Source organism: Lissotriton helveticus, chromosome 6, assembly GCF_964261635.1.
Source record: "Lissotriton helveticus chromosome 6, aLisHel1.1, whole genome shotgun sequence".
Classification (NCBI taxonomy): domain Eukaryota; kingdom Metazoa; phylum Chordata; class Amphibia; order Caudata; family Salamandridae; genus Lissotriton; species Lissotriton helveticus.
The window spans coordinates 615394316-615409244 of NC_136067.1; the positions used below are offsets into that span (position 1 = coordinate 615394316).

The 14929-nt window shown below is 44.8% G+C and overlaps 1 protein-coding gene across 1 annotated transcript in view; it reads left to right on the forward strand.

Moving 5' to 3' along the window:
- The window catches only part of SENP6 (SUMO specific peptidase 6), a 744657-nt gene extending 730394 nt beyond the window's left edge, over positions 1-14263 (forward strand). The window contains exon 23 of the mRNA XM_078648082.1: positions 13555-14263. Coding sequence (XP_078504208.1) covers positions 13555-13770 — 216 coding nt within the window. The 3' untranslated portion in view covers positions 13771-14263. The remainder of the gene's footprint in view (positions 1-13554) is intronic.
- The last annotated feature ends 666 nt before the right edge of the window (positions 14264-14929 follow it).

Sequence of the window (14929 nt, forward strand, 5' to 3'; positions counted from 1 at the left end):
TCATTTTGGGATCAAATGCGTGTATCACGTCTGTTGCAGTAAGAAAATTAACCCATTGTATCCATCTCGGATCTAATGTCATAGCATTTGGAATGCTCGGTCTTGTTACTGCCTCAAGGGCTGACACTGTTGTTAAAATAGATATGCTCTTCCCTTGGGCTAGGGCTCTTTCTTTTGCTACAGCAGTTTGGACTGCAGTCAGAATTTTTTCAGTAGAACTGAATTTCATTTCAGCTTGTGTGTACAAGTGTGATTTATAAGATATTGGTACCGTTTCTCCCTCATTAGAGGTCAGGTACGTAACTCCGCATCTTCCTGGGATGACTCGGTTTATAAGGTTGCGTTTGTTTGCGCGTGTTTGCAGTTTTGTTTTAGTTAACATGTCTGTTTGTAGTGATCGTAAAATTTTTGTGTGATTCTGTGTCCAATTAATTGGTTTGAAATCCGGTTTTATTAATTCGTAGAGGGGTTTAACCCTCTCTGCGTAGTTTAGAATGTAAGTTCTTCCAAAATTCAGGAAACCTAGAATTGATTGTAAGTTTTTCAGCGTTTTTGGAGCTTGGAGTACTGCATACTTCTCTAAGAAGTTGTCTGCTAGGCTTTTGTCTTCACTTGATAACTCATATCCTAAAAATAGGACAGTGAGGTGGGCAATTCGTGATTTTTTAAAGTTGAATTTGTACCCTTCAGATGCGAACCCAAGTATAATGGTGTTCACTCTTTTCAATTGTGTCTCCAGGTCATAGTCTGTGGGATAGATATCATTGACATAAGATAATGCCTCATCATCATATATTTGTAGTAATTCTGTTACCCTGGCTGAAAATAATCCTGGTCTGTTCTTGAATCCCTGGGGGAGACGACAAAATTGCCACGTGCCCCCATACTGGAGAAAGCGGTCAAATACCTGCCTTCTGGTGCAATGTTTTGACAGAAGAAACCATTTGAAATATCTAATGTTGTTTTATATTTTTTGCGCACGATGTTATTGATTAGTGCTGCACTGTGTGAGTTTTGTACTGCAAATGTTTTGCAACAACAGTTTAGGTGTCTGTAGTCAAAAACTAGACGATATGAATGGTCTGGTTTGGAGACAGGAAACAAAGGGTTGTTCATTTGTGAGGTGCATGTTTCAATCACCCCCTGGTATTCAAGTTGATGTAAGATCTCCCTGACTTGTTTATTAGCTTCTTGCTTAACAGGATACTGCCTCTGTGCAGTAGGTTGATTTTTTAACTTCATTTTATGGTGAGGAGAATCCTCATCCCATCCTACATAATTTTTATATAATGCAGGGGCTTGGGCCACTGCCCATTTTCTAGCATATGTGTATTTTTTTATGAATTGGAATGTGATTTGAGAAGGCAGGCATGATCATTTCTTTGCCATGTGGGCACTCCCTGACAAACTCTGGTGGCCAGTCTTTCTCTGCTAGAAGGATAACATAGCCTTTAGATAGATTCTCCCAAAAGAGACCTCTTATTTTCCTAGTTTTATCCCCTTCCATACGTAATGTTATTTCATATAATTTATGGGGTACACTAACTCTGGTGTCTGCAGTTTCCACCTGAATGTATTCATTCGTGTCCACTGTCTCCAGAAGATTCATCAGGATCTTGTGAGCTATGGTCACTTCTGCCGCGCTGTCTAGCATTGTCTAGGCCCATTCTCCGTTCTTGAGTTGTGTCCTCAGAATCCTTGGCATGTTTTATTTTAATACTAGCTACCTTCTTTTTGGGAAATTGTAATTTTTTACTTTGATGAGCAGGTTCTTTGTCTTTGGACTTGACGCGCTCTTCTATATGTTCTGACCGTCCTCTTCTTTCCGATTTCTGTGAGGAAGTCTGAATAGATCGAGAGGGACGTGTATCATTATCTTGATATCTGTCCGGTTTTCTTAAATTGTCCCTATTTCTAAGGTTGTATCTTTTTTCAGAGGGCTCCCGTTGTGGAGACCTGTCCCCTCGTCCTGGAGATCTATTTCTCCGTTGGGGAGACCTTCCTCTGGACTGAAACTGTTTTTCTCTGGGAGTAATTTGTTTATTACCCTCCCACTTCTTTTTTGGAGTAATGAGATTATTCTTAATAAAGGTTTTTTCAGGATTTTCAGTAAGTTGTGGTTTTAGTGGTTTCCCACCCAAACTATCTCTACCTAATTCTTCATAGCACTTTTCAATTATTCTGGCAAGTTCATAAGGTTGGTCTGTTATTTCTGTTTCTTTTAATTTTTGGCGGATCGCCACAGATGCTGCTTCTCTTTTTATGTTGGCTAGTAGTATAGCCGAGACTTGCTTAAAGTCTTTCAGTAATTTCATACCTAGATTTAAAGCAGGCTCTGGACCGTATTCATTTTGAATCTGTCTTAGTATGTCTGGTATAACCGCTATAGACGGAACACCATGTGTTTTTGTGTATATTGAAGCAAAGACTGTTCCCCAAGTGTCACAGTCCTCCACATGTGGGGCGATCCTCATTGGTAGACAGATTGTCAGAATTCTGTGTTTTTCATGAGGTGTAGCATCAGGAAATACTGCCTCTATTTGAGTGATTTTTTGAGCTAACCAGAACGGAATTTGTTCCTGTTTTGCGGGTAATTTGGCAATGGCTGATTGTATACTCTGTGGTGTAATTTTATTTTTGTTCCTCTGGTGAGGGGTGTGCTGTGGAATTTTTATTGCTGGTTTGACTGTTAAAGTCCGCATGACATATTGGACCAATTGTCTATGTATTTTAATTAATTGTTTTAGCTGAACTAGAAGTTCTCTGTCTGACATTTCTTTAATGTCAGGATGTGGTGTATAGCTGGCTAGAACCTGCCATGTGGCTCCTGGTCTACCTAGTGGACCAAGCCTGGTAATGTGATTTTGATGTTTTAGGGCGCCATTAAACCAGAGCTGATGCTCTTGGTAAGTTAGTGAAATTTCAACTTCCTCAAAAGGAACGTATTCCGTTGGAGGTTCCTCTGCTTTGTAGTAGTGGAACTCGTGTGTCACAGCATTTGCTGCTGGAAAAGTTATCCATGAATAGAATACCTCTGTCTGACGATATTCATGGCCCTCTACCATAAATATGACTGTACTACCTCTTGATGATACTCCATTTTCCATAAGTTTTAGAGTTACATTCTTTCTTACATTTACCGGGATGATTATTGCATCCGGGTTATTTTGTTGAAGAGCTGTGTCATCTAAGACTGCTTGAGCTGCTATTCTAGCTCTTTCCCTTTCGTCGTCACTTTCCGGCATTTTTGCTGACAGAAAGTTTGCAGAGCAAGTTTCAAGGAAACCAAGATTAGGTGCACAATATTTTGGAACACTATATCCTTCAACGTTGACTAAACCAAAAACTAATACATAGGATTCTCCTCCTACTAAGTTTTGGCGGATATTAACCTTTCACCCACTCCAGACGTCTATTGGAGTTTTTACGGGAAAAAGGGGTCTGTGTGAAAAGCACGACTGAGTTACTCTAGTATCTAGCGTTAAATTATCGCCTTACCAAACGTTGGGCGCCATGTAGTGTAGTTCCTATATTCCCAGTAGGCTCTGCGCATTGGAATAACATAAACGATAGTTTAGACGTAGGACTTAAATCGACTAGGTCTCTATTGAATATGTTAGACTTAATTATGAATGCCAGCTAGCTCAGAGGTCACTAGAAACTTTCTCGAATTCACAAGAAGGGATTCGTTTCTGACAACCGCATAAACATGACAACTTTGCTCCCCTAGAACAAGGAGTATATCTCCAGAGTCGCGAAAACAATAGATATTTTACTCAGTCAATCGTGCATGCTTAGTTTCACCAGAAGTGCAGAGAAACAGAGAGACGGGCGTTTTCAATAAAAGAGGTTATTTATTGAACAGTCTTCTTTCTCATGCAAGAGAAGTGAATTGCTACAATCTCAATACTTGTCATAAAGTAAAGTGCGTACAGTAAAAGGAGTATTATAAAATAATACTGTAAAAGCATAGTATGGTTTCTAAGCCATACGGTGTTTAAAATGGATAAAATACATACAATGATAAAATAATGACTAAACGTACTCAACTGGTGCTTCTAAGATACGCCTACCCCGGTGTACCTAACCTGAGCCTAGTACAGGGAAGGAGTAAGTGAGATGTAGTTTGAGATAAGCTAGTTTCTGCCAAGAATCTAAATCAAGAATTCTCTATGGGTCTAATCAGCTCCGTACCTTGGTTATAGAATGAAGGAGGTCTTGTATCTCTCTCTCAGGACTCGATCTCCCAGCAACCCGCAAGGGTGACATGGAAACACTGGAGCTGGATTTCTCGGCAGGAGAAAAGACAGCGTCTCTCTCAGTGCGTCAGTGGGAGGGTCGGCTTCCTTCGGCACTTGCTACAGCAGGGCGTCGGGCAAGTAGATAGTCGATCTGCTCCAAACTACCGTGTGTTTTGCTAGGGCAGATGCTGGTATATTTATACCTGCAATGTGCCGAGTTTGACGTAAGGTTGGACATAAGACGTCACTAAGAACTCTGTTCTTTGAGGACTCCGGGAGTTCTAGGACAAATCAATACAGAAGCAGGGGGGATTCCCGGGCTGCAGGAGGCTTGGTTTGTTTAAGAACACGTTGTGCTTTCTAGGAGTCTATGGGAGTAGCCTTGCCGTATTTGGACTGCATTGGCTATGTCTTAATATGGGTATGATTCTTATGCCTATAAAAGGATGTGATTTGATATAACCACATAAGGGCATTAATCGGGAATATTTAACTAGAGTCCTAGATTCGTCTACAACAATCTGTTGCCTTTAACATGGGGATGCCTGCCCTTTCATGGTGTAGTTTGAACCTATTTACATGGATCAACCTGTGAGGGTTCCATGGAGTACCCAAATAAGGGAATTTCCCCCTTCTCTAAAAGGGAGTAGCGCTCAGTCCGCTTGTCCTGTAATGCTCCAGGTGCCACAGGCTGTAAGACCCACAGTAGTTGTCTTGGCTGGAAACCATTATGGAGGACTTTTGGTCATATCAGTGCTTGGCAAGCTCCTGGCTGCCCACCAAATTTTTGTTTGCCCTTTCGTGCATTCAGCCATCTGGAGCGAAGGCCAAGTACATAGTCCACTATGTCCTGCTTAAGTTCTTTGAACGGTCTCTCCCATCCTTTCTTAACCAATCTGAGTGGAACTGGTACAGGGCATCCCAAGAGCAGCCCAAAGGGAGTAAAGACAACTCCTTTTTGATGGACCTCTCTGGATGCAGAGAGTAGGCATCGGAGGAGAATGTCCCATCTCCTCCTGAATTTTTTAGGCAAACCCATGATCGTGCCTTTTATAGTTTTGTTGTATCTCCCAACTAAACCACTACCCTGGGGCTGATATGGGGTGCTGAACTTGTAAGTCCTCCCACATTTTTCCAACATTGCCTTCAGATAGGCGGACATGAAATGTGTGCCCCTATCTTAAATAACCTCCTTAAGGAACTCAACCATGGTGAAGATTCCAAGGAGGGGTGTAGCCACTGCAGTGGCAGTTCTAAGGGGAATGGCATCAGGATATATAGTAGCATGGTCCACTACCACTAGGATAAACCTTTTTCCTGGAGCTGTGGATGTGTCTAGGTGACCAATAATATCTATCCCTACTCTCTGAGGTTTTCCCAACCAATGGTAGTGCTATAAGGGGAGCCTTTGGTTTGCCTCCTTCCTTGCCACTGGCTTGGAAGGTCACACAAGAGCAACAACACTCCTTGCCCTTCTCATACATCTGGTCCAGTAGAAGTGGTTGGCCAGCCTTTCCCAGGTCTTTGTCTCCCCAGGTGCCCAGCCAAGGGAATATCATGGGCCAGGTTAAAGAGAAACTCGCTGTACTATCGAGAAACCACCAGTCTCCTGGATGCCACTAGTTTTGGGTCCATTGGCTCACTACACAGGAACCCTCCTCCCAGTATACCTTATCAGAACCACTGGTATTCCCTTGTGCCTTTTTGACAGCTAACAGTCACTGGTCCTCTAGAGTGGGACAGGTCCTTTGTCCATTGCTCAGGTCCTCCTAAAGAGACCCCATGCTCCTTGGAGTTCTGCCAGATCTGGCCAGTTTCCATGAGTCAGTTCTTCGGGCATCAGGCCGTCCCTATGAGGGCTGGGCTCCTTCTGGGGGTCTGGGCCTTTTGACCTTTGGAGCCTAGGCTTTAGAGACCTGAGCCATAGTTTCAGGCACCAGGATCCCTTGACACTCTCTCAGGGCCTTCTGTGCTCTAGTTGTCACACACGCCCATTCAAATTGATTGCATGTGTCTTCCTCTCTACTTCTGCCCAAGCAGAAGTTTCTAAGTCATTGCCCAGCAAACACACCACTGGGATAGCAGAGGACACTGCTACCTTTTTTGGGCCAATGGCTTAGTGACATTGTCAGTGTTGACAATCTTGTGCATCTCCTCAGGTAGGATCTGGTCGGGGGAAACCAGTTTAGCCATAACCATGGTTATACTGGCACCTGTATCAGAGCCTTCTCCGCATTGATTTTGGCCATGCCTATACTTCTCCATGCTGGGATGCTAGCAGGCCAATGGCTCAATGTTATCCCCACCCAGGGACAATAAGGGGGCCTTAGTGTACCCTTTGGGATCTCTAGGGGCAACTTCCCATTCAATCCCTACACTCGCCAACCGTTTGGACTGGCCCCGATGGGTGCCTTTTCTTGGTGCACATTACATCCTCTCTTTTGTGCACGGGCTAGTTACAGTTAAAGCACACCACTACCTTCAAGAAGTCAAACTTCTTTACCTGATTCCCTTCACCTTTGATTAGGATGCAGCTCAGGACTCCCCCCTCACTCCCTACTGGCAACTTTTGGGGGCTCTTGGGGCTATGTTTGTTTGTTTTTATCCTTTTACCTTTCTTTCCTCTGAGATGGGGCCTGACCACTTTTATTCTGGTCACCACTCTGGTTATTACCCACTCATCAGCTATTGTGCCCGGTTCCGCGGGGTTAGACAGCTTAGAGTCCAACTAGATGCTGGTGCAATTTCTCTGAATGACAGTTTGTTCAAATATGCTCCTTAACCAACAGACTCTAGAACCCTTCAAATCTATCCACTTTGTTGCTTTTAATCCACTGTCTACTGCCTTAACTGAGGTGTCAGTGAAGTTGACCTATGTTTGTCTGTTGCCTTTCTGGAAAGATCTAAGCTTCAACCTATACTCTTCTAGAGTTAACCCAAAATGCTCAAGAAGGCCTGCCTTCATATGGGTGTAGGATTCAACTAACTCCTACTCTAGTATGGGTAGCCTATCTATACTAACCCATGGTACTAACTACCACAGAGGTGCTTTCCCAGTGTTGTGTCCCTACCTTCCTCATCTTGAGAGCTCTCATATGTGAGACCAGCCACTTGTCAGTGTCCTCCCTTGGAACATAACTGGGGATCCTCACCATCAGCACCTCTAGTTCTGCTGCCACGATCTGGGCTTCAAGCCCAGCCTGGCCCTCCTTACCTCTAGGGCCAATTTTCTCTCAGTCGGAGCTATGGTATTCTCCTCAAATTCCAGAGCTGCCATACTCTTCTGTATGGACATCTGGCTGTGTTTGGAGCCAGCCAGGCTGTGGGCCCTGGGGACCCTCCAAGAAGGAGTAGATTTCTTCCATCTCCACTCCACAGGCTGTGATTATACTGAACCTCCTCTTCATCCTCACTACATTGCGGTAATTCCTTCCTCAGGCATAGAGGTACCCCATGAGCCTCCTCCAGGCCTTAATCAAATCATGTTTCTTGGCTTTAGCTCCCATGATGATATTTCTCTCTTCACAAAAGGGTCTCAGATCATCCTTCTTGTATGAGCACAGTGTTGCCAAGTCCAGCTCCAGGTCCTTTTGGCCAAAAGTGGCTCCTGGGCTTTGTTAAAAAACTTATGGAAACTTTTTCTTCCTCCTATTTGAACTTGTAAAAAAAGTTGCCAACTTTTTCAAACGCTCCTCCACTCCTTGGGAAAGTTTATGCTCTCTTTGGAAACAGTACTCTGGAGTTCAACAATGGCCACAGAAAATACTTTTTGGGAGCAATAACTTCTTTTCTAGGTGTCTACCTATGTGGATTCTCAGCGGTCTTGACTTCAACAACTGTATGGTACTGCTAAACACAAGATCTGGATCCCACCGCTAGGCACCAATGTGAGGAAATGGGATGTATTATATGGTGTGGTTGTGCGACCTCACGTTGTATCATACCAACCCCTTTGGGTCAAGGAGGTTTTGTCTGTACAACCCTAAGCTCAACTCTGGGTAGCTGTGGCACTGAGCAGCAAGGCTTGCACACAGGAACAAGTGTTAAGCTTTTAAACTGCACCCAAACAATTGAAGAAGAAATTACCATTACTCAAGAAATTAGATGCTAATTTATCCAAAAAAATAGACTGTAACTTTATAAGAATTAAGACCATAGAATAAAAAAGCTCCACTGGAGTGTTCCGGAGATATAGATTTTACATGCAAGAATAAATCACAGCAATTTCACTCAACCACGAACAAGCCTTGGCAAAGTCAACGAACTGGACACTTAAAAAGGTTTTCAAAGAAAACTTGGGCTCAAACAGTTGGTTAGAAGTACTTAGGGTGACCAACTCCTCCAGAAAGCTAGTCAGGGGAACCAGTGAGGCCCTCAAGTAGTTACCTTCGCGAAGAAGCAGTCCTCCAGCAGTTCCAGGTACTTTTCCGTGTTGCAGGGGTTTCCTGTGGAGCGGTCTTGATGCAAAGGAATGAAGGATGTTGAAGATGCTCCACGGATGCTGTGACTGTAACATGGTCAACAGGAGTCTTCCTGCAAGGATTCCTCGGTCCATGAAGATGGGGAGTGGGCCCTGGTTGCAGGGTCGACGTCCTACGTAGTCATCTCCAGTCTGGCTGAAGTCAAGTTGCTACTGGACTGCCAGTCGTCCACTGTCTCGGTCACAGGCCTGCCCTTCCTGGGTTTATAACTCACCTTCTGAGCAGTCCTGGACTCCGCAAACTCCAGTACAACTCTGTGCATCAGATTCTTGGTTCTCGGTGATGCATGGTGGCAGTGATAGCGACTTGAAGACTTTAAGCTACCAACTTGCCCCAGCAGCCCTCTTAACTGTTGTGTCCATCTGCTGTGAATAGGAGGCCATTCAGCCTGCCCTTGGAGTTCTCTTGACTTGACTGGGCTCTGGACACAGCTTTTGCTTGAACTGAACACGGCAGGCACAGTCCTCCTCTTCTCTAGCCATCAGCATGTGCAGTTTTCGTTAGTTCAGCCTTTGTTTGCTGGTCCCACGATGCAGCAAGGCAGTCTTTCTTTGGTCCTTCTTCCAAGTCGGTTGAGATCTGAGGTCTGGGTGCCTGTGGTCCCCCTATGTGTAATGGAAGCGCCCTCCGGGCAGGATGCAGTGGTAGCCAATGGGCTACCAGGTTTCCTCTCACCCGGAGACCAGTTCCTGTGGAGTGTGGCATCTGCTGGCTATCCCAGGATAAATCATTCTGCCCACTCTGGAGATAGTAAGACGACTCTCTCATAGTTCAGACTTAGTTAGCCCCCCTGAGGTGTGGTTACTTCAGGGGTTCACGCCCCTAGGAAAACTCGTTTGGCAACTGGTTTCTCCTCTCTGCTTTCCGAGACAGCGTGTCTACCTCATCAATGGGACAGCCTTCCCCCCCTAGTGTTTAACATCTACCCATCAAAGGTAGCTTCACCTTTGTAGCCTGCCTTTTAGGGCCAACAACCAAGTGGCTTCCTGCAGAAGGGAAGTGATAACTCCCTGACCAGCAATCCCTCATTATTCTCCTTCCTGAGAAACATTTATACGTCTCTCCAGGGGGCAAACGCTGTCTCGTGGAGCACAGGAGTTTTAAAGGCAACAATGTGGCAATTTTGCTAAAGCTTCACACGGCAACAAGTTACGTTAATTTCGACTTGGGATATAAGTCTGTCCTAATGTAGCAAGTTTGATACCTTGGAGGGCCCACTTTGGTTGCACCCTTCAGGAGTTAAAACAGCTTAGGGGTCAGTGTGTAACGGGTCAGTATGTAAGCCTGTACTTGCCAGTTGAACGACCATGTATTTTCACAGTAAGGACAGAAGTTTAGTGTGTTTTCCTGTCAGGACATGCAAAGTACAGATCCTGCCTGTGTCCTATGTTGCACCCGGCCTTTAGGGCTCAGTAGTCCAGCCAGAGGGGTGACTTACACGCATGTCCTGGGGAAGTGGTAGCTTTGTCATGGCTTTCAATGGGAAAGTCGGGCTAGCAGTGCATGGCTGCTCTGCCTTTCTGCAGTGGCGAATTTGGGGATTTGTTACTTGGGGCACCTCCAGGGTGGCACGATCAGGGCTGCAAGCCCTGAGGTACTGTTAGAAATTGGGTTTCTGGTTGCAAAGTTATGAACCCTGTCAAGCAGGAACCACAACCCTGGTCCGGGTAACTCAGTAACGCTTCAAACAGTAACACAGTGAAAACCCAACAAAGAAAATCCACATCAGTGTAGAAAAATAGATTGTATTGTTATGAGTAAAACAAGGCCAAAATTGCAAACATCCAAAAAGTAGAAGATATGAATTTTTTTAAGGATAAAGTGTTTTATAGTGCTTAGAAGCAAATAGCGCCAACTGGGGGCTATCTGGGCGTTCTTACCTGGGTCAAATCCAAAAATGCAGGCCGACAGCAGGGCAGATGCAGGGACCAGCCTTGGCCCACTGAAAAGTACCTTGGATGCGTCAATATCGAGGGTGATGCAGGGAGCAAAGGAGGTAGTGCGTCGCTGTCGATCTCACTGAGGTAGGCGATGCTTCGATTCTGAGCTGCGCACCATCAATATGTCGAGAGTCTGGATGGGAGGAACACTAGGGCAATGTATAGTCGTTAAAACACTCGGCTGAAGGCGCTACAAGCAGCACGAAACAAGTCTGTGCCGCGCAAAGTCGGAGATGGATTGAAAACTTGAGATGTTGCGTTGCACAGTCAGCGATGCGAGGTCCGCGGTCCATGCAGCTATGGCGATGCATCGGCGTCTATGGAAATACGCCAGTTCCAAACGACTCAACATCATCGATGCCTGTTTTTTTTTTTTTTTAAAGATGCAGCACTTTAATCTCACTTCCAAGGGCTCTGGACTGAATTGGCACCACTTTGCAAAGTAGGGCTCACAGCAGACAAAGTCCAGCTGCTATTTGGAGATTGAAGAGAGAAGTTTTTGATATCCCTGGGACTTCAGAAAACACGAGGCAAGCTAACAAGTCCTCAGAGATGCTTAGGTGCTGGAATGTAGATATGCAGGTCCAGTCCTCCTCACTCCTACTCAAGAGGGTAGCAGGTCAACACAACAAAGCAGTTGAGCAAAGTGGCAGTCCTTTTTCCTGTTAGAATGTCCTCAATTACAAGTGTTCTGAGTTTGTGTCAGAGGTCCAGTACTTATAGCAAGTTGGGCCTTTGAAGTGGGGGAGAAGACTTCAAAGAGATGTTTTTGAAGTGCCCAAGTCCCTTTCTATTTTGCCCTGGCTCCAGACTCAATACAGGGTGGTATGCAACCCATTGTGTGGGGACAGGACACAGCCCTTTCAGGTGTGTCAGCCCCCCCCCAATTCCCCCCCCCCCCCCATCATGTCCAGGTTGACACATCAGGCACACCTAAGCTCCCTTTGTGGCTATCTAGAGGGTGATTTGGCGGTCCCAGGCGGTGAGCATTAGAAAGGTACAGCAGTAGGAAAAACTTTTCCTGCACGGCATCGACTGTGAAGTCCATGTCGTACTAGAACAGGGGGTGCAGGCATACAGGGGGCCACAACATGTGCCCTCCTGCATGCATCCCATGGCCCTGAGGCAACAGGAAGCCCTGTAAGGGCCCCTTTGTTTCATCACTGCCACAGTTTTCATGGCCAACTCACTGCCATGAAAACTGTGGCAGTGAGGAAACTCATTATATGCTCAGCGGTACCGCAGCAGCCCCGGCTGAATAATAGGGTCTCACACCGCTGCATCACCATCGCGGAATCCATGATCACCAGCGGTTACAGCGGAACTGTGGTGGTGTGACCGCCACACTCTTAATGCAGCGGTCAGACTACCTGTGTGGCAGTTCCCACCATGCCACCGCGAGTTTGGCGGTCCGGTGGACTGCCAAACTCTTAATCAGGCCCCAAGTCCGAAGTAAGGAACCTTCACAGGGTGAAGGTGCAAAAAAGTATCTGTCCATTGAGGGAACCTCTCTGGGTGCACAATTTAAGTTTCTCCCGCTCTGAGCTTTCCCGCCAAAAGTCAGCTGCTTTGCTGAGACCTTACCCATTGGCTGGCTGACCATGTAGAGGTCTCTTCAGTCACAACCTGTTTCCTTGCCCCGCTGAGGATTTTTGATTTCCATTTCAAAGATGAAGTATGAAGGTGACACTTCCGACCCTGTATCTGGAGTGTGTGTGGCCTTTGTGCCATCGCTAACTGGCCTAATTTGCTCCTAAATACCAGTCAAGCACAACCAAATGACCTCACTAGTGTTCAACTCTTGTTGGCCTTGTTTTCAAATTGAAACTTTAAAAATTCTCAACTCTGGGGCCCCTTATTGCATTTTTGTCCTTTTGTTTTATTTTTTATTTAATTTGTATTTACTCTTTTGTACTTAAATTGGTTTGGAATTTTTCTTGTGTTGTGTTTTCACTTTAGTTCTGTCTTGTTACTCCAAAAATAATAAACTCATTGCTTCTGTAATGAAACCTGTCTGCTCTTTTCCATAGCTACCGTAGGGTTAAGCTTCGGTTAATTTAGTCACTTTCGTGGTTCACCCTTACAAATACTCGGGTTATTATTTGAGGTGGGTTCTCCCTTCACTTAACTAATGCTCCTAATTAATTACAACTAATATCTGACATCTGTACGCTCTTCGATCCATAAGTAAATAAAAAAGACCGTTTCAACTGTGATTGATCCACAGATTTTACGTATGATCTTACAACGTTGTGTTGCTTATGGATGTCGTCTTTATCCATATACTATTGCTATGCTCGGTACTTGCTTGCCTTTAAACGTACACTGCTGCTGAAAGTGGGGAAATCCTCCCCATCAGTCTGTTTTACCCCTTGATGCTATTATCAAATTAACTCAACACCTGCATCTTACCAGTAGCCCAGCGACTGAAATCGACAGAGTAAGTGCATAATTAGAATGATACTGTAACTTGTCATATAAGGCTATATAGCCCTCGCGGTCTTGGGCCAGGAGTTGCACGGGGATGGTGGTAGATTGACTGCATTTGTCCAGAAAGCTCAACCGTTGTGGGCTTATCCCACTGGACTGGCAGTCCACCGGACCGTCTCGGTCGCGAGGCATGTGACTGGGTCATTCAGACCACTGCTAAAATACATATTGACAGTTTGCACTGCGTTCACCGGTGGTATGCGCCACTTGTTAGATAATGATTTTAAGATGACACACCTTTGTTATGTGAAGAGCCATGAGAAGGCTAACACGATGCTGCTGTCTGTTACGAATAGACTGCTAAGGGGCATGTTATTGGTTGATTGTCGTAGAACAAGAAGAATAGATAGTAGAAACATTTCCACTGAACGCTCACTAACCCCCTGCGTGCTTTCTTTTCAGAACCCCATTCAGAGTTTTGATCTGCCGATGAATTTGACTGACTGGTTCCCGGAGCAAAGAATGAAAACTAAGCGAGAAGAAATCCGAAACCTAATTATTCAGCTCCAAACGCTCCAAAACAAAGATAAGAAGGGACAGAGGGACCTCAGCAGCACATCACAGCCGCAGGCCCCGCAGGAAGCCAAGGAGCTGATCGGTCCCTGCAGCGCCCTGTGAACTAGGCGCAACCGTGTGCTCTGCTCCAAGATGAACTTCAACTTGTAATATACTTCACACGAGTCTCAATGAACTGAAGACGCGAGTGTCACGAGCGGAATATCTGTCGGGGCCTACTTTGGAAGGAACATTCAGAACAATGTCTGCACCATTTCTAAGGGTGACCGTGTGGGTAACTGGAACCGTTTCTGGAGAGAGACTGAGCCCCCGTGGTCCCCCGGCCGTGACACCTGTACTCCAAGACAGAAGTATTCTCTGCTGAAAAATGAACTTTGGGATGCCCGTGTTTGTACAAATGTGTGTCATAAAATGAAGCTATTCCCAAATAGATGATATGTATTAAGGAAACAAGTCTGTACATATGTTAATGAGGCCAATATTTTCAGCATTTGTAATTATTTTTTTCACTTGTTAGGAAGCTTTTGTTATGTATTTCTGTTAATAGGACAAATAGTACATTCTGATCTTTAAGCAAATAAAAATATTTATAGGATCCCTTTTCTAACGTGCATTCTTTAGTTAAGTGGATGTGAGTGAGCCATGATTTTTTAAGGTTACTGGGCGCTAGTGTTTCAGTTCAAGCACGTTTTTCTACTTTTCGAGTTGCGTATTGGGGCTGTGCGTACTATACGATCTTGTTAGCAAGAACGCCAATTCTCATCAAAGTTAAGTCCGTTACCCGAGATTTCGTTTTTTATTTTATTAACCCGTAGGCTGTTTGGATTTGTACTGTATTTCATAGGATAAGTTGGTGTCATGCATATGCCCCACATAAATACTTATTGACGCCTGCCGTGTTCTTAATTGTAAATGAAATATACTGTAATGTACAACAAACTCGAAGACCCATTTTTCATTCAGGCTTGCATTTCATGATGAAGTGATGCTACATGTATACGATGCTGTTTTCTAAGAGAGTTCTCTTTAAAAAGACTTCATCAGTGGTGTAAGCTAGTAATAGTGTTCGGTTTATATGTGGGCACATTGTGAGAAAATATGAACTTTTGCATTAAACCTTTCTTTTGTTTAAAAGCCGACCTTTTCCTAATGCTCAATACATTCCAGATCGAGAGTACAATGTTAACCGCACTTCAAAAGCCATATTGAGGGAGAGGTGCTGGACTGAGTAATCAGCTGGGGCCATGTTGCTGGTACAAAC